The sequence below is a fragment of the Lissotriton helveticus genome, chromosome 11 (assembly GCF_964261635.1).
Source record: "Lissotriton helveticus chromosome 11, aLisHel1.1, whole genome shotgun sequence".
Classification (NCBI taxonomy): domain Eukaryota; kingdom Metazoa; phylum Chordata; class Amphibia; order Caudata; family Salamandridae; genus Lissotriton; species Lissotriton helveticus.
In genome coordinates, this window is record NC_136072.1 from 1,181,814,476 (window position 1) to 1,181,834,501 (window position 20,026).

Here is a 20,026-nt window from a genome sequence, read left to right on the forward strand (position 1 = left end):
TTGTTATATAGTGCTTTGTACCTCGTTGTGGAGCACCGAACCACCTTATTGAATGAGTAGCCTGCTATACCATGGGAGAGTGCGTAATTGGCAGAGGGTTGTATTTGTTCTGATCTTATTTATGGTGGAAGCCAGCAGAGCTGTGGCTCAGATCACACCGGTCGTGCAGCTAGAGCGTAAAGACAGCGGACCTATCACCCAAGTCACGCTAGTCTTGCATATGGGGTGTAGGCAGCAGGGCTATGGCTCAGATCACACCTGTCGTGCAGTTAGAGCGTAAAGACAGCAGGCCTATCCCTCACGTCACGCTGGTCTTGCATGTGGGGTGTAGGCAGCAGAGCTATAGCTCAGGTCACGCCTGTCGTGCAGCTAGAGCGTGAAGACAGCGGACCTATCACCCAAGTCACGCTGGTCTTGCATGTAGAGTGCAGACAGCAGAGCTATGGCTCAGGTCACACCTGTCGTGCAGTTAGAGCGTAAAGACAGCAGGCCTATCCCTCACGTCACGCTGGTCTTGCATGTGGGGTGTAGGCAGCAGAGCTATAGCTCAGGTCACAGAGGCTTTGCAGACAGGGTGTAGAGTGCAGAGCTAGCGCTCAGGTCACACCAATCTTGCAGGTAAAATGAATGATCAATTATGTGTTTTATTGGAGTTTGCTGTTAGAGGATATATTTAATGCCAGTAGTGCTAAATTTGATAGATTTTACACTCTGTGAAGTTTTATGGGTTTTGCCCATTGTAGACATTTTTGGCATGATGGTTTAGCCTAGACTTGGAGGGGCCATTGATGCACTGTCAGAGGTATCCCACTGAGTGCCTGAACACTTCCTGAACAAGAATCAAAAGTATATGTAAGGTGCCAGGCTCAACATCTGCTCTGAGCACTGCTTACAGCCTCGGCAGAGCTCTCGGAAGTTTTTAATCCATACTTTGTTCACCTTTGTTCTAGCTGTTAACAGTGGCATGGCACCGCCGAAGTTGCCTTGGAGAGTCAGTGAGGGGTGGGGGGGTGAAGCTTGAATCTGGATTGACAGGTGGTTCAGCTAGGAGGGGGGGGTTGAAGTGCGTATGTCAGGTGGGACGGGTGCCTTGCTCTGCCCAGCCCGACATGCGCACTTGAACCCTCACCAAGCTGCACAATGCTAGGAGCCCAGGGGTGTACAGCCGCAGCCCCTAAGTATCCTAAGTAACCATGGGCGTAGTTCGCGTAGTAGCGCTATGTGATGTGCACTTCGCACTACGCGAACTGCGTAGTGCACTGTGCAAAATGCTGTTCGCACAGATTACAGAGTGCCGGTTGCTTGTCCGCACTGTGCAATCAGTGCAAACCACAACTTGCACCGTGCAAGCGGTCGTTTTTTGACGCTCGAGTAGATTACTACTCGAGCTGCAGCTTTCTTAACGCGGACTGTTAGTTTCTCATCGTGAGTGGTTGCAAGCATACTGAACCACTCGCAATGAGAAACCTGACCTCCCCGCGTTGATAATCTCGCCGGGAGGTTTATTTTCCACGCTCGTGATTGGCAACTTGATGTTGGTGATCGCGAATGAGGAAAAAGTCTCGCCGGGATGTCATTTTGCTCGCTCGCGGTCACCAACTTGATGTTGAGGACCGCGAGCAAGCAAAAAATTACCACTACGCTACGTTACTAGTGTTTGCACTGTGCTACGTGCAATTGGTGTAGTGCGAAGTAGCGAAAACTTCGCAAACTACGCAAGCGTAGCGTAGTACTTCGCCCAGGGTTAATCCTAAGGAGCATGGGCAGTGCCTGACTAAGCAAATGATTACTCTGCTCACATGCTGTTTATTAGCATAAACAGCAAGGAAGCAGCATTTCGATTGGGTCAGCAGACGCGGGGTAGATGGAGGCGAGTGCCGAACTAGTGCTGAACTCACAACTCCATGTACACCTACATCGGGAGGCAGCAAGTCACGACGAGAGTTCTTTTCTGTGATGACATCGGTGACTGTAAATATCTCACTCGAGACTTGTGTATAATTTCATTTTTGGGTTACTTTCAACCATGGCCTCAGCTCAGATGATGACGTTTAAAGGCAGGTCCGCGCGTAAAGTATCGCTACTTGCTCCGAGGCCCCAGCGGCCTCGTGCTTAACTTCTCAGAGAAGTGTGTTTAAGCTTCCACCTCACACTTTCAGCTGTGACTCCAGACCCAATCTGACAGACCAATTTCCCTGTCATACCAAGATTGCTTTGAAATTAACCTTTGACCTGCTCTGAAAACTGGTGTCTTTAGAACATTGAATTGCTTTGCTACAGCAGGAAATGTGTTGTTGATGGTCAGACATGTTAGAAGCTGCTCGATGGGCAGACATGTTAGAAGCTGCTCGATGGTCAGAAATGTTAGAAGCTGCACGATTGTCAGATATGTTAGAAGCTACTCGATGGTTAGACATGTTAGAAGCTGCTCGATGGTCAGACACGTTAGAAGCTGCTCGATGGTCAGACATGTTAGAAGCTGCTCGATGGTCAGACATGTTAGAAGCCGCTCGATGGTCAGACATGTTAGAAGCTGCTCGATGGTCAGACATGTTAGAAGCTGCTCGATGGGCAGAGATGTTAGAAGCTGCACGATGGTCAGACATGTTTGAAGCTACTCGATGGTTAAACATGTTAGAAGTTGCTCGATGGTCAGACATGTTAGAAGCTGCTCGATGGTCAGACATGTTAGAAGCTGCTCGATGGTAAGACATGTTAGAATCCGCTCGATGGTCAGACATGCTAGAAGCTGCTCGATGGTCAGACATGTTAGAAGCCGCTCGATGGTCAGACATGTTAGAAGCTGCTCGATGGTCAGACATGTTAGAAGCTGCTCCATGGTCAGACATGTTAGAAGCCGCTCGATGGTTAGACATGCTAGAAGCCGCTCAATGGTCAGACATGTTAGAAGTTGCTCGATGGTCAGACATGTTAGAAGCAGCTCACCAAAAGATTTTAACGGAGTGGAGGTGAGACACAGCACCTTGACCCTGCTGACAGATATCAGGTGTTTCATTAACACATTATCCCAAACACAGCCATAAGAAGGGGACACACGCAGCAACGTGGTGTAAACCAAACAGCTCGCTTAAACGAAGCAGGTGGTTTTACAGCACGGTTACTGTTTATAGTGCCTGGAAGAGACGTCCATATACAGAGGCGACAGGCACTCCACGACGGCGAGTCCGATGGGGTACACACGTGCCAATGGCATGCAGATCTGCAGCAGGCCTGAAGCAACTACTCTGCATTAAAATACATTCTGCAAATTGCTCCTGTTACAGATTATGCAACACCATCAGGCACTAATCTATCCTTTTTATGAAGGATCTGAGAGGTAATTACAAATGTGGGTTGCAAACAGTGAAAGGTTTTCTTTCCTGGTTGTCTTAGGCCTTGTGCCTTAACATAGCATTTTAAAGCAAGTCACTTCGCTGTCATTGCTTTAAGCAGCAGTGACGGTCTGTGCCCAAGGGGGATTTGGGAGGCAGTTGAACGTAGAGAGGTCTGCCCCCTGGGCAGATTGGGAGGGGCGGGGGCGGGCCAGATGGCAGGCCATTTGGTAGAATATTGGGCTTCATAACTTGTACCCCAGGAACAGCCCAACTATAAGGGACAGCCAGTGCCTTTCCCACCCACCATTTTAGGTTTGGTTGACCTGTTGACTGGAAGCTTTCTGTAGCGTACTTAAAACGTTTCCCCTCCCTCCCGTCCCAAAAGGTCATTTGGATTATGGGGCGTATTTTTCTTCGGTGCAATGTTTGTTTTGTGTGGCTAGCTTTGATTGGGACAGGTGTGCAAGGGTTTGAAGTCTATTGCTGCTTGGAACAGGTGTATGGCGGGGTTTGAAAAGTTGGCCAGGGTTGGCAGAAGTTTTTGGTTAGCGTTGTAGTTGGAAACATGGGCAGGGTAGGCAGTTAGTTTAAGGTTCAATTGTAGATGTTTGGTTAGTTACAGTTCAGACAGACAGGTATAGGATGTTGTTTTAATAGAAGTGCAAAGGTTTTAACTGCAATACATTGTGATGTTTTTAATACTTTAATGGCAGGGTGGGGGCATGTTTGAGGGGATCTTAGGGGTGGGTCTGGAGTCAGTTATCGGATGTTTAGAGTGGTGTTAGTTTTGTAAGGCAGTTGCCAGGTATGTTTTAGTAATGTGCACCTGTTTCAATAAAGCGGCCTTTTTCACACACAATGTCTGGTCTGCCCCCTCTCTCCCAACGCGCTGTGCTGGTGGGGAGAAGTGTGAGGCGCGTCTCCTTACCAAAGGGTGTGTTTTTAAGTGTGACTCTTGAAGGCCACAGATCTCTCCAAAAAGGTGAGGTGTTCTCCATCGCAGTAGCTGGCTGAACATGTATATGAGACATAAAATGGTTGCTTAATTCACATGATAAAAGATGTGCTGTTATAGAAACAAAGCCTGGAAGAACTGTGTACGCTAATGAGCGTTCTGACCGAACATGTCGCATAAACCAGTTTCTCGAAGATTTAGCATAACTCAAAAACAATTTGTGTCAATATGTGGGCGGTAATGACAAGACGGCAGAGTAGATTTGCGTTCCTTACTGCAGGGGAGTGTGTAATGCCTTTTTATCTGACATAGAATACTTTGAGCTGATCCCATTAGTCGGTCTCTTTATAAATTTCCTCCTAACGCTTTTCCACTGAGGGTGATCTGAATTCAGCGGCAGGTTGATGGGTGCACCTCTGCTTGGGTGTTAATAGTCTTATTGTTGATTTGCATCTGACATTATTTTGTGTGCTATGAGCAGGTTCATGAGTTGAGTCCTTCTGCAGTGTGTGCTGCATAATTATGCGCCACAGCAGTTTCTTTATTGGGTCGTGGCGGCGTATGTCTGAGAGCGTGTGTGTGAATTTGATTCCTAGGAGAGGCTGAGCATGCTCTGTGTACTTTCTGTAAATGTAAATGTAAATTGATACTTGTATAGCGCACTACTCACCCGCAAGGGTCTAAAGGCGCTTGTACGAATACCGCTGTGGAACCCTTCCTGGCCTGTTCCTGTGAGGTGTCCACTCCTGGGCACCCCCAAGGTGGAGGCCAGGCATCCTTAGCGTTGTGGGGGCCGTTGTGGAGATTAAGCAAGCTATTGCCCAGAGTTGCAGAGTGGGACTCCATGATTGGAATCGGCACCGAGGCGAGAATTATCAGGTCCGTGGAATTTTGAGCCCAAGACCCACCGAGGCGGGGAATTGAACCCTGGTCCCGGGCCAGACCTCTGCATCAGGGTCTGCCGCTCTAACCATTGAGCCACACTTCTCCACAGAATCAGACTGGCCTAAGGCTATAGGGCAATCTGGCAGTGTCCGAAGGGCTGGTACCACAGATCAGTGTGTGGGCTGTTTTTTATGGCTGTATGTTGGCCTGTATTGAATGCTTTTGTAGCCTGAGTTCACGTTTACTGTTGTTTTCCCTAATTATATTACAGTAAACATTGACTACAGCAAAAACACAAATGCATGCAGTCTACCATACCGTTAAATAACTATAAACTGTTACCATGTCTTTACAAGTTTACAGTTCCCCCGATTTGCAAAATCTAACTTTACGACTTTCGGTATTCACAAAGGTCATTTACGAGTAGTAAAGTTAGACTTTTGTCTCAATTTAACTTAAGTGTTGGCCTTAAGTTTAACGGAGACTAGACTTTTTGTCTCAGTTAAACTCAAGACCAAAACTTATCTCAGAAGTCTAACTTTACAACTCATAAATGCCCTTTGTGAATACCGAAAGTCGTAAAGTTCGACATTAGTCTCAGTTTACCTTTGTGAATCGGGCCCAATGTTTGTTTGCTGGAATACGAAGTCTTTACTGAAGTGAAACTGCCTAATAATGGTACTAAAATTGTACAAGATCACAGAATCCGCTGCCGCAGTGCTGAGGCGTGAGAGCTGCATTGCACAGCTGGATACAGAAATGATTGTTTCCAGGAACAAGTCACATGTGATCCTTGCGTTGATTGGATACGGGTGCTGCTTAGGGGTAGAAGATGTAGGAGAGGGCCTTAGAGTCACGCGGTTTTTCTGTAACTGCCCAAAGAAGGCACCGGCCATTTTATCTTACTGTGAGTTGCAAAAAGTAGGATTCAGTGTGTCATGATGTACACACCATAAAGCTGTGTTTTACATGCCATAGCCTCCAGAACAATACACTTTCCAGGATCGAAGGCTCTTTCAAAGGAAAACCAGAGCTGATCTGAAAGAGCAGTAGACATAAAACAGGAACTGACAACGGAATTGGCATAAAATAAGCATACAAGAGGCAGGGCGAGTTGAGTTCCCAGGCTTGTAAATTCAGTTTCAGTGCAGATAGACTCCAGAGGCGGCCTGAGTACAGGGTTGATTGCAGTGTGTCTGCACACATCCCAGGCGCCAGTTGGAGACAGGTGCTACTTAACTATTCCACAACGTTTCTCTGGCCTCTACATCCAGACTCAGATGGCCATAACATCCTAACAAGTCTGAAACATGTTTCCTATTCATGCCACTGTGCACCAGCATAATGCACTGCCTGTTAGTAATATCAGGGGCAAATATTATGCCTCGTCCTAGCTCCCTCAAGGCATGTCAGCACACATTGCTTGTTTGTAGTGGAATGGAGGCAAACTTATTCAAGTAATCATAAATAAAAAAAATCTATACATGTATTTAAAACAATTATTTCATATGTTAATTGTGTTGTACTTTGTTTATTTTTATTACATTCTAATGGTTGCCTGTTATCTTTGTGGGAATATAGTGGGGTATTTTAATTCTATTAATAATATTTGTGTTAATTGACAATAATTATTAAAATTAGTAATATTTATGTTATTTTAGAAAGTTTTGTTACAATTAAGACATTCATTTGTATATATATATATATATATTTGAGGTGAGCAGATCTAGAGTGTCGCTGGTGTTGAGAGTGCGCCATACAGGAGCTTCTTTCCACCTAAACTTGAGAACTACCCAGAGTTCTGTGCTTCTTTTTTGCATACTTTATGTGTCACTCTATGCTTGAAAGGGTATATTATATATACATACATATATATATATATATTCACTGAAAAAAACATAGGTTATAGACCATATATAGTTAGGAATTAGCATTTAAAAAACCTTATTTTACTCACACAAAACCATTGAAATTCCATATATAGTTAGTTGCACTAACTATATATCGCGCACCCGCAATCCACTGCTGATCATGTCACATATTACATCATTCATGACATGGTCAGTGACATCACTGATGACATCACTGATGACATCTCAAATGACATCACTGATGACATCACTGATGACAACATCCAGTGACTGTATGTTTCTGTAAAGTTAAAATATGTCTTACATATTGAAGAATGAGTGGATGTATAAGTGTCTGGATGAAGGATTTAGTAGGTGCGTGACTGACTGTATGAGTGAGTGATTAAATGTGTCTCACTGAATGCATGGGTTAGTGACTAAACTGTCTTAATTTGTGCATCATTATGTCTGTTGTGATGTAAACTGCTGCATGTGTTCATCATTAGCTATACGAGAGGCTATATGTGTTATTAATTGGTTGCCCAAGTATTTCTATGGGAGATTGAGTTTGTGTGGGGGTGGCTGGAAGGTGTGTGACTCTGTGCATAGATGTGTGAGCAGTTTATTCACTAGGTGTATGAGTTCAAGAGTGCATGTAGAAACAGCTACATGGGCAGTTGACTGTGTGCATGAGTGTATTGATGAGTGAATGGATATCTCAATGCTACATGTCATAGTAAGTACATATGTAAAACACAGTACATGTGAGAGTTGGCATATATAAATAACTGTGCATGAGAGCCACTGAATGAGTGAGTGGTTGTATCGATCATTGTGAACTTGTATCAGGGATTGTATAAGAGAGTAAATATGTGTTAGTATATGTTTCAATAAGTAAGGTGTGTATAACTGTATAGTTGAAGAAATGGAGGTGAGATTGTTTCTTTGCATGACTGACTGGGTGTGTGAGTAACTCCATGGATGAGTGGCAGTCTGTGAGTGTCTGTATACACTGAGTGTATCTAAGGTCATATTAGAGTCTGAAGAGGTTTATCGTATTAGCACAAGAATGATGTCAAATGAGATGTCATCAGTGATGTCATCAGTGATGTCATTTGAGATGTCATCAGTGATGTCATCAGTGATGTCACTGACCATGTCATGAATGATGTAATATGTGACATGATCAGCAGTGGATTGCGGGTGCGCGATATATAGTTAGTGTAACTAACTATATATGGAATTTCAATGGTTTTGTGTGAGTAAAATAAGGTTTTTTAAATGCTAATTCCTAACTATATATGGTCTATAACCTATGGTTTTTTCAGTGAATTTTCAAGGTTTTGTAAATGCTAATTCCTAACTATATATGGTCTATAACCTATGGGTTTTTCAGTGAATTTCAATGGTTTTTTAATAGCAAATATCATAAGCTGTCGAATGTCAAGTACGTGGTAAGTAAAAACATTTTCGTGTTTATGCACACTGATCTGCTTTGAATGCTGCCCCCCACCCCTCATTTCTATTAGGAGTACTCTCTCTTTGCAGATAGTGAAGGGTAGTTAACGCAGGCCTTTGCCCCCGTTGTAATCCGTCGTGCCTGCTTCTCTCTCCATTTGATTGATTGTTCTCTTTGATTCATTCTCTATTTACAAACAAGCACAGAGTCGCAATACTCTGTTTAGTCTTTGCAGATAGCGAAAAATCGTGTAAAAAAACAAAAGGAATCGAGCAAAATCAGTAGGCCACTAATGGGATCTCTTTTTGACCTCCCTAAAATAGAAACATTAGGAACAACCTGTTGATAATACCAATGTGTATGTACATAAGCGGCGTTCATTTGTGTTCACAGTACCCCTTGTTGATTGTTTGAATCGAGCATTGAATTGTTCGAAGTTGGTTCTCTTAAGAATCTTCTCTGCCTGCAAACGAGGAATAATAGGAATATTCTCTCTCCCTTTGCAGATAGTGAAGGGTAGGTAACGCAAACCTTAAACACGTCGTGCCTATTTCGTTCCTCATTGATTGATTGTTTCCCCAAACATTGACTGTTTGGGAATTGGTTCTTTTTGGAGGTATTCCCTGTTTGCAAATATACGTAGGAAAATCTTTGCAAATAGTGAAAGGGTACGTAATGCGGACCTTTCTCCCCCGTTGTAATCTGTCATGCCTATCTACTCCCCACTGATTGATGCACCTGTTTCACCCGGACCATTTACTAGAGATACGTCATCTGGCCCGACCAGAGAGCACCCCTAGTGAAAACGACATATGCAATAATAACGAAGTGATCACTGTATCCTGTTAACAGAAACTTTAGCATGAAACAACCTGGAAAGAAAAGAATAAGAAAACGAAAATCAGTAGGCCACTGATGAACATGAACTTTTATTAAACAACGAACAAAGAAACGATAACATAACGTAATGATAAAACCTATTAATGTCCTAGAAACAAGAAAACGTTAGAAATATGCCAGTGGTGAGAGACCAGAAAAACAGTAAGAGAAACCAAATCACCCCTCGCTGTCCCACCGCCTGCCACGCCAAAAAAATCGATAGACTAGGGAAAATGCAAGTCAGTAGAACATCCGCCCCCACTCTGGAAACTTCCAAGGTGGGGCAGGGTTGCGGCTACGCCCAGCCGGGAGCAGCCCATATAAGGCGGGTCCTGCTGCCACGCCTCGGCCAGGAGATCCTAACGTAGGGTGTAGCCGGAGGAGAGGCCGAGGCCAGCGGGACCCGGCCAGGGGATTGCCTTTACAATGCTGAAGAGTTGCAGGGGGGGGAATGTCTCCTCGACCCTCCCCTCTCTCTCCCAGTCCGGCCGCGGTGGCCCTTGAGAGTTTCAGGTAGTCCCGCCACATGCTCTTCCGGTCCGGCCACCAACGGTCGGGGGGCCGAGGCCGACGGGATCCGGCTGCAGCCGATAAACCAAGGAACCCGTTCATGGGGCCAGAGCCAGGGGCGTCCGGCCTACATCCACCGGAAGCCCGGCCCAAAGACGGACAGGACATTTTTTCTTTTCTCCTTCGTAATAGCAGCGGCAACACGCCAGGCACCAATTCTTTCTTCAAAAATGGCTTTGACAACACTGGGGGGGATGTCTTGCACATGCCTCCGACCCCCCCCCCGTCCTCATCGCCACCGGCCATAACAAATGTCAAGCGGGGCGCCGTGGGGTGCACTGGGAGGGAGAGACGGTGCGAACAGGCCTCTCCCGCCTCCTCAGGTGAAGGCTTCCCAGCTGCACCCTCAGCGCTCCAGGCGCCCCGAAAAGGGTTCGTCCACTGTGGCGATGCTGCAACGTCTCGCCCGGCAGGGTGGAGCCCGTCAGCTCATGTGACCCCGCGATCGCCGGTAGCTGCCGAACTCTCAAAATGGCGATCGACCTGGCAAGAGCGGGCCCAGCATGAAGAAATGGCCCGGTCACTGGTTGACTCCACCACCGTAGTCCTCCACGACCTTGAAGATTCTAGAGGAGCCGCGGGAGTCTCCGACCCCCGATGGGGAATGACTGCCATGATCGCCCGTGGAGTGACGAAACTGTATCCGCGGGACGTCGGCGCTCCCATGCTGGCGCCAGCCTCACTTTGAATTACTAGAATCCTGCAGACCTCAGTTCCGGTGAAAGCAGTGTGACCCGGTAGGAAAAATTGTTGCACCCCCTCCCCTTTTTGAGTGATAGTTCAAACCACCGATCCTTTCCTTTGCCCTTTTAACGGAACTTTGGACTGCCTCCCCCTCTTTTACATTTTCTAGAGAAAACAAAACATTAACCACTACATTACCATAGCAGTTGACACCAGAACTGTTTTCAAATTGAAAACCAACAACATCTTCAACAGAATCCTTTTTGTTTCTGCTGTGACCCTGCTACAGCACAGGCATTGTCCCCAGCAGTAATTCTGCAATGCCGGTAAGAATAGCTGTGGTGCCTACTGGACTCACTCACCCCCGCGGCGCCCCACGCCGTTATTTGCTGGGCGGCAACTTACTAGACATCACTTTCGTGCCATCTAGATTTCAGCGCGTTCTGCTGCCTTGGAACTATTCGCACAACAGACTGCTACTGACGACCCACCCCCAGGCAACATCTTCTGAATTTTCATAATTTGAAAGAACTAGTAACATGTCCTCATCAGGAATTCAAAAGAAATTGCCACGGTCTCTTCGTTGTTTAAATGTTTTTACTGTTTTTGTTTTGTTGTATATATTTATATGTTATTAAAGTTTTATATTCCTACTACTTTGTTGGAGTGCTATATATTTTTAATGTGACACATAATTGTAAAAACTTTGATGTACAAAGAGTCATTCCTAGAATCTTCCGCTTCAGGCTCGGTCCCCTCCCCAATCACAATACAGGATGGTTTTCAGATAGTAGGAACACGTGTGGTGTGACTGATCTCATCGGGTGTGGGCCTTGATCTACTATAACTCCTTTGAAGAGGGGTGATTCTTTACAGCTGGAGCCATAAACTACATCTGCAGGGCTAGCTGATAGCCTGGACAATCGGACACAGAGGAAGAGGAGTGTCAGAGGATGCGGTAGTGAATAGGGCGAAAGGGAGGTGTCGGGCGGGCACAGAGTGTGATTCTCAGGGAAGAGCAGCGCAGATGGGGGGAGGTTTATTGCCCATGCATAAGACAGAGAGCGGGGGTGACCAGTGCCTGGGGAAGATGCTTGCGAGGGTGGGGAGCCATGCTACGAATCGACAGCGTGCAGAGAGTGGGTCTGGTCAAGGCATCTAAAATGGCTGCCGTGCACGACAAAAGTGTGGCATTTCAAAAAAGGCAAGATGGCGCAAACAATGTTTTTCAACACTTCCTCATTTCCTTCGAATCGAACGTTAACAGACGTTATTATTATTATTATTATTGGGACATTTGTAGAGCGCTGCGTTACGCACACCGGCGTGTCCACGCGCTAAAAGAGGGAGAGGCAGCGAGCAGGGAGCACAGAAGCAAAGCGGGCACTTATTTAGAGTAGAGGAATGTTTTCAGTTTTGCTCGGAACCTGGCTTCCTCCGGTTCCAAGCGCAGGTCCACTGGTAGTTTATTCCAGTTACTTGCCGCTAGGCATCTGAAGGACCTACCTCCCATGCGTGCTTTCTTAACTCTGGGGATCCTCAGCAGACCGCCCCCAGCGGATCTAAGCGCTCGTGTTGGACGATACACTTCGATCAGTTTATTCAGAGGGTCGGGCGCCCTGCCATTCAAGATTCGATGACAGGTACAGAGGGCTTTATATTCCACTCTTCTCCTCACGGGGAGCCAGTGTAGCTTCTGGAGGGCCGCCTTGGAAGGCGCCCTTTTGGGCAGCCTGAGAATCAAACGAGCTGCCGCATTCTGCAGCACTTGCAGGCGTGCCATGCTTTTTTCCGGAGCCCCCAGGTACAACAGGTTCCCGTAATCCGACCTAGCTGTCACCAGGGCATGGACCAAGGTTTGACGGGCACCGATCGGGAGTAAGTCTAGGACCTTTCTCAGTTTCTTCAGAATCCCAAAACAGACTCCTACCACCCGGTTGATCTGGGGGCCGAAAGTAAGACCCGCATCAAACCACACCCCCAGATTACGTGCCTCTTGACAGGGGGTTGGGGTTGGTCCAAGACAAGGTGGCCACCATGCCGACGACCAGGCAGACTGGGCTCTCCCCACCACCAGCACCTCTGTCTTGCTGCCGTTAAGCTTCAAACAGCTGATAGCCATCCACTCGGCAAGATCTTTCATGCACGAGCGGAAGCCATCGGCAGCAAGACAGGGCACGTGCGATAGGGAGATCACCAGCTGCGTATCGTCGGCATACGAAACTAGTTGGAGACCATGACTCTCCACAATCGAGGCAACCGGCGCGACATACATATTAAAAAGGGTCGGGCTCAATGACGAACCCTGCGGCACGCCTTGGCCCAAGGGGACCCCTTTTGAGTAGCAGTCTCCTTGCCTGACTCGAAAGCTTCTCCCCTTAAGGAAGTCCTGGATCCATCTCAGCGCGGTGCCAGAGATGCCACCTCTGTTCAGACACTGTAGCAAGATGTTATGAGCTACAGTGTCGAACGCCGCGCTGAGGTCCAACAGGATCAAGGCCATAGTTTGGCCTGCATCCACACCCTCCCTCAGATGTTCCGTAGCCATAAGGAGGGCAGACTCGGTGGAATGGCGTGGTCTGAAACCAAACTGCGTCGCATGAAGCAATCTTGTCTCTTCCACATGCTTCATGATTTGGGTATTGACCACCTTTTCTGCCACCTTGGACAGAAAAGGCAGGAGGGAGATGGGCCTCAGATTCTCTAATACCTCGAAGCCTAAGTGGGGTTTCTTCCGAAGCGGGAGCACCACCGCCTGTTTCCACCCCTCAGGCAGCTTCCCCGAACCGAAGGAAATGTCCAGGACATGCCTCATATAAGGCTCCAGAACTTCAAGGCTGTCCGCCAGGCGTTTGTGTGACACTGGATCCCACGGGGACCCTGATTTGACAGAGCGACACACCACTACTAAATCCTCAAATGGGGGGGTGTGGAAGTTAGTAAGATGCCCTGCCGGCTCCGTGTCCCCAAATGCTGCCTCGCAGTCAATCCCAGTCGGTGGATTGGGGAAAGTCGAGTAGATCTTTTCGACTTTAGTTGAAAAATATTCGGCAATTCGGTCACATGACTCCGTTGAGGAACTCTCCGGCTCAGTAGGTGAATTTACCGTGGTCAGAGACTTGTAAATACCGAAGAGTTCTTTGGCTGAATTCTCCGACCCCAAGATTTGTCCTGCATAGTAGGCTGCCTTAGTTGGTGCATATTACCAAAGTTAAGCGATATTTATCGCTAACGATGCTTACCAACGAATTTTTTACCGCTAAGCATCGTCAGAAATTATCGAAGATAAACCTTGCTATTATCAAGGTTTATCGCAAATGCGATAAAAAACGGCCGCAATGCATGAATATCGCTAAAAAGTCAGCGATATTCATGCATTACCGAGCTAATGCTCTTAGCCATGTTATCCACCTCCCATTGGATAACATGGCTAAGAACTGCTCAGGGCAGGTGTTACTTTTTGGAGATATTCGCGCTTAGCGCGAATATCTCCAAAAGTTGGTAATAGGAGATATATATCTTGCATGTTGTAATGCAAATTATTGTGGTATATGGAACTCATACCATAATCTCTCAGGAAAGCAGAAACTGATCCTTTTGGGACCGCCTGAGAAGGCCTAGGGGGTGAGGGGTACTCTACTTTGCCCCCTTTTCACGTTCCGAACTATTTTATTTTACTCTCTTCTGTAATTACACAAAATAGCAGCGATAAGATGCATCAGAGACACACAGTGAGAGAAAGGAGGCCGGAGATGAAGAAGAGATGTCAAATACACATTGGAGATAATATAGTGGCAGAAGGGAAGTAAATATGAGTAAACTTACCATGTAACATAAAAATGTTGCACTCTATACTATAAGTCTCATTTTATACTACAATCACTTCGCTACAACCTCATAAATTAAAAATAAAAATGAATAATGTCTCAAACAATTTTTGATTTCTAAATATAAATTTATTCTTCAGAATTTTCTAAATTTGAAAGAACTAGTAACATGTCCTCATCAGCAATTTCCTCTTCAATCATCTCATCTGGAATCTCCTCATTAAAAGTCTGCAATGATGATTCTTGTAACTCTATGGTCTCCAAACATTCGATAAATTCGCCATCAACAGATTGATCAAAAAAATCATTCAAGTCATCTCCTCCTTGTGATAATATTTCATTATTGGTGCTGTCAATTTCAATCAATGTAGTGGAATCATTCAAGTCATCTCCTCCTTGTGACAATATTTCATTATTGGTGCTGTCAATTTCAATCAATGTAGTGGAATCATTCAAGTCATCTCCTTGTGACAATATTTCATTATTGGTGCTCTCAATTTCAATCAATGTAGTGGAATCATTCAAGTCATCTCCTCCTTGTGACAATATTTCATTATTGTTGCTGTCAATTTCAATCAATCTAATGAAATCATTCAAGTCATCTCCTCCTTGTGACAATATTTCATTATTGGTGCTCTCAATTTCAATCAATGTAGTGGACAATTCAAAAGAAATTGCCACGGTCTCTTCATTGTGAGCCATTTTATTTTGAAATTGCTTGCTGTAAATTGCAGAAAAAAATAATCACTTTCATTTATCGTTTTTAGTAATACATAATATAAAACTAACTTTATCAAGTATTTAGTATAACAGAAGGACTGCAAATAAATAACAGAAAACATTTTTCAAATTATCTTCAAGTGTACAACATAGTTCCCCTTACAAAGAAATTGCCACGGTCTCTTCATTGTGAGCCATTTTATTTTGAAATTGCTTGCTGTAAATTGCAGAAAAAAATAATCACTTTCATTTATCGTTTTTAGTAATACATAATATAAAACTAACTTTATCAAGTATTTAGTATAACAGAAGGACTGCAAATAAATAACAGAAAACATTTTTCAAATTATCTTCAAGTGTACAACATAGTTCCCCTTACAAAGAAATTGCCACGGTCTCTTCATTGTGAGCCATTTTATTTTGAAATTGCTTGCTGTAAATTGCAGAAAAAAATAATCACTTTCATTTATCGTTTTTAGTAATACATAATATAAAACTAACTTTATCAAGTATTTAGTATAACAGAAGGACTGCAAATAAATAACAGAAAACATTTTTCAAATTATCTTCAAGTGTACAACATAGTTCCCCTTACAAATTAACAACTCACCTTTTTAAAAGTAGGAGAAGTGTTGGTACTGTGTAAATCAAACACCAGAAATTCACCACCAAAAATTCCTCACAAATGTACCTCAGACAGTAGTATCACAAACTGGCTGTGGTTTCCTCTCATTTGAGATATATACATAACCAATTAACTTTCATCACACACAAATACAAAACCAAAGTAACATTTTAATTGGTTCTAAATTTCAACACTTTCAAATGTGTTTTCCCCATGCAATTTTCCATAGGACATTTACATATGTCTACAGCCTGAATGGCTGAACGGAATTACACCAAACTTGGCAAAATGGTACATCAAACCTAAGAGGTCAGGAAGGATCTACTATGCCCCCTTATGGTCATTTGCCCCTTCGCTTTGGCCTCCTTTTGTCTCTCGATCCTACCGAGAGACAAGATGGCGGCCGCTACGGACTGTTTGTAATGTTGACAGACGCCGGAGAACCAATCAGCTTCGCAAAGCTCCGTAACGCGAAAAGTACGCGAAGCGGAGCGCTGTTACAGATATATATCTTTTTTTGAACGTTAATTTCTCAAAATCCACTGGAGCACATATATTGAGACCTAGCAAAGGCACATCGGGCTACCAGTCCCTAATATTTTGCCAAGTTTCGTGCAAATCCATTCAGCCGTTCGATTATTGACATTTAGATACGTCTACAGCCTGAATGGCTGAACGGAATTACACCAAACTTGGCAAAATGGTACATCAAACCTAAGAGGTCAGGGAGGATCTACTATGCCCCCTTATGGTCATTTGCCCCTTCGCTTTGGCCTCCTCTTGTCTCTCGATCCTACTGAGAGACAAGATGGCGGTCGCTACGGACTGTTTGGAATGTTTACAGACGCCGGAGAACCAATCAGCTTCGCTTCACAAAGCTCCGTTGCGCGAAAAGTACGCGAACTGGAGCGCTGCCCGGTCCGCTGTTACAGATATATATCTTTTTTTAAACGTTAATTTCTCAAAATCCACTGGAGCACATATATTGAGACCTACAAAAGGCACATCGGGCTACCATTCTCTACAATTTTGCCAAGTTTCGTGCAAATCCATTCAGCCGTTCGGGCTAAAAGTGAGGCCAACCGCCCTATGGAAAACTCAATGTTAAAAACACGTTTTGGGACCCCCCTTTTTTCTCGACCCCCCTGGACGAACCCCCCCCCCCAATTTTCAGGGGCTGCTCAGAAACAAAATGTGCCATTTTCCTGAAAATTTCAGCCAATTCCGTCCACAAACGCCAAAGTTATTAGACATAGAATTTTCAAAAATCCCATAGAGAAAAAATCCTAACTATATATACCTACTGGCGACCGCCAGTAGGAAATATATATACACACATATGTATATATATTGGTCGCGAGGAGTGACTTGAATAAAGTATTTCGTGCCTATATTCTGCTGCAGAGGCCTGAGTTTCCTTCTTCGCCGAGGTCATTCTCTGGAAGTGGTCGGAATTGTCTGCATATATATATATATATATAGTAAGGTTGTCTTTAGTCGATTAAAAAACATGGCCTTTCTGTGGCCAGAAATTGTCTGCTTTAGATCTATACAATGTTTTGCTAGAGAAGTTTGATTCTCAATAGCCAGTAGGTCTTAAGATCGTAAATTGCAGTATGAAAATATACAGGCAGATGCATCAAAGAAAATACCGGGAGCAAACGGGCAGATTCTCAGAATCTGGCCGTTTGCTCCCGGTATTTTTGCATTTGGGATGCATCATCCCAAATGCAGAAATCGCAATTTAAGGAATCTCTAAATAGTGATTCCTTAAATTGCTCTTGCATTTAAGGAATCCCAAAATGAGATTCCTTAAATGAAATGCATGAAACCCAAAAAAATTGTGAATTCGCTAATAGGGGGAGCAAATTACCATGAAGTTGAACTTCGTGGTAATTTGCTAAAACTTTGAAAAATGCACTTTTGTGCATTTTTCAAAGTTACATGTTGCACACACACATGCCCTTAGGGCATGTGTGTGGGTAACATTTGTGCACAGGTCCATATCAGGGGTGCAACAGGGTGTCCTTTGGACACCCTGGCACCCTTGAAATAGCGGAACATTAGCGATTCGGTAATAGCTAATCGCTAATAAGGAATGGCTTTCCCATTCATTCCTATTTAGGCCCATAGGAATGAATGGGAAAGCCATTCCTTATTAGCGATTAGCTATTACCGAATCGCAAATAAGGAATCTGTAGGAATCGCTAATAACATTGCGATTCCTACATGCATCCTGTTTTTACGAGTCTTTAATAGCAATTCCTTAAAATTCGCTATTAAGGACTCGCAAAACATAACTTTGATGCATCTGCCAGATAGTTGTTTAAGCCTCTCTTAATTGCTCACTCCTCCCGCGTTGATGCTGCTCTGTGTCTTAAGCCCGCTATTATCACCACAGTGCTGGTCAAGGAAGGAAATAAATATAGTATGTAAATGTGTTAAGGTTCTGACTTGTTTTACACTTTTGTTTTATATTAGCATGCTGCACAACAAACAGTGCAACGCTGATAGTTACAAGGTCAAGTGACATAAATCACCCCTATCCGTCCAGTAGCACCAGCAGTAACAAACCGGCCGTCTCTACGTGCAGCATTACCATATGACTTCCGTTTATTGATCTCAACTACACTTTCACAATTGCTTTATTAACCTTCTTGCTTTCTTAATTTTTCTTGAAAATGCACCATTTGCCCAGTCTTTTTTCAAAATGTTACCAAGGGTCGAACACCCCTTATGGCAGTCGGGCTCTCTCGCTCACCACAAAGCACTAATCACAAACGTTTATGCCTCATCACTTTTAAATGTCACCAGCTGCCACTGCTTGTCAGATTCATCCTGGATCTGCAGCTCCCACACTTTATTACTAATATCCTTGTGTAATACTGATTCAGCCCAACATGTTAGCTGAAAAAGAATGTGTCTATGGTGCAAGGCATTGTGGGTTCTGGATGACAGGGGAATCTGGTTTGACACACACCCACAACCAGGTAAACACCCCAAAAGGGGAAGAACAATTGAAACTATAGACACAAGATTGTAGGATTTGTAAAGAGTGTGAATCTATAAAAAATTAATCTTGCAAAACCCCAGTTGTAATTGTAATTCACCTCAAATTACCCTCTTTATTTTCCTGGTGACAAACATTGTTTAGACACACTTGCTGCTGCAGACCCTGGGACACACTGATGTATAGACAAGCTGCATCTATTCCATTTTCTAGTGCATTCAGAACTTAACAATTCACCATCAGCAAAACCACATCATCAACTGCCTTAAGTCTCAGATATGCAGCTACGTAATCCTTTTGTGCAATACATCTGCCCTCATACTAAACATATGAACAAGAGGAAGGTGAATGTTGCACTTACCACATCAGAATTGAATGGTTTCACATTGATGTTACGGATGGAACTACTGGTGAGAGACCAGACCTTGGTCTTATGCTTGAATGCAGCTCTCACCTAGAGAGGAAAAGCACAATGATGACTGACAAAGTTTGTCAGTATTGGCAGATAATAGTTGTCCCATGATTGATAGGGTAGGAGAGGTGGTCTAGAAGGACAGATGTTTTCATGTTGAAGGCAGCGTGTTCTAGAGAAAGAAGGTGTGAGCTCCTGGAAGAGATCTCAATAAAAAGTGCTCAGGTGTAATCCAGGTGTGGAGATGAATCGACAGGGTGTAGTTTTGCAGAGAAAGTGTTTGTTCATGATCCAGTGTGAAGAAGGTGGGGCCTCATTTTTGGGTGTGATCTAAGTGAAAAAGATACAGTAAAAGAGATTGGTCCAGTGGAGGAAGTGAAATGTAAAAGAGTGCAGGGTCCAATGGAGAGGGTGTGTGTAGTGGAGAGGTATGATCGTGAAAGATTTCTAGTGGTCTTTAGGGGAAGAGAAAAAAGAAATGGTTTAGTTATGGGAGTTGGTGTAGTAAAGGGTGTTGTCCAAAGATGCATTCCTGAGAACTTGCCCAGTGAAGGTGGTAAAGATGTGGTCTAATCTAATCTGTTGTCTAGGGGCTGACGTGTGATCTAGTGACAAAATAAGACAACCCTGATCACTGCCACCAACAATACCTGAACCCTCTTCAACTGTGGAGAAACCGTAGCCCGATCCGCCTTGACGTCTCAGCAGCATTCAATACCGTATCCCACCACACCCTCATCAACAGACTCCACCACATCGGGGTCCAGGGCGATTCCCTCAAATGGATCAAATCCTTCCTCACAGGATGAACAGGG

General features: G+C 44.5%; 1 protein-coding gene across 1 annotated transcript in view; it reads right to left on the reverse strand.

Annotated features, from left to right (window-relative positions):
- The window catches only part of ADGRD1 (adhesion G protein-coupled receptor D1), a 1,126,805-nt gene that overhangs the window by 4,131 nt on the left and 1,102,648 nt on the right, over positions 1 to 20,026 (reverse strand). The window contains exon 24 of the mRNA XM_078666340.1: positions 19,161 to 19,253. Within this exon, the coding sequence (XP_078522466.1) occupies positions 19,161 to 19,253 (93 nt within the window). The remainder of the gene's footprint in view (positions 1 to 19,160; positions 19,254 to 20,026) is intronic.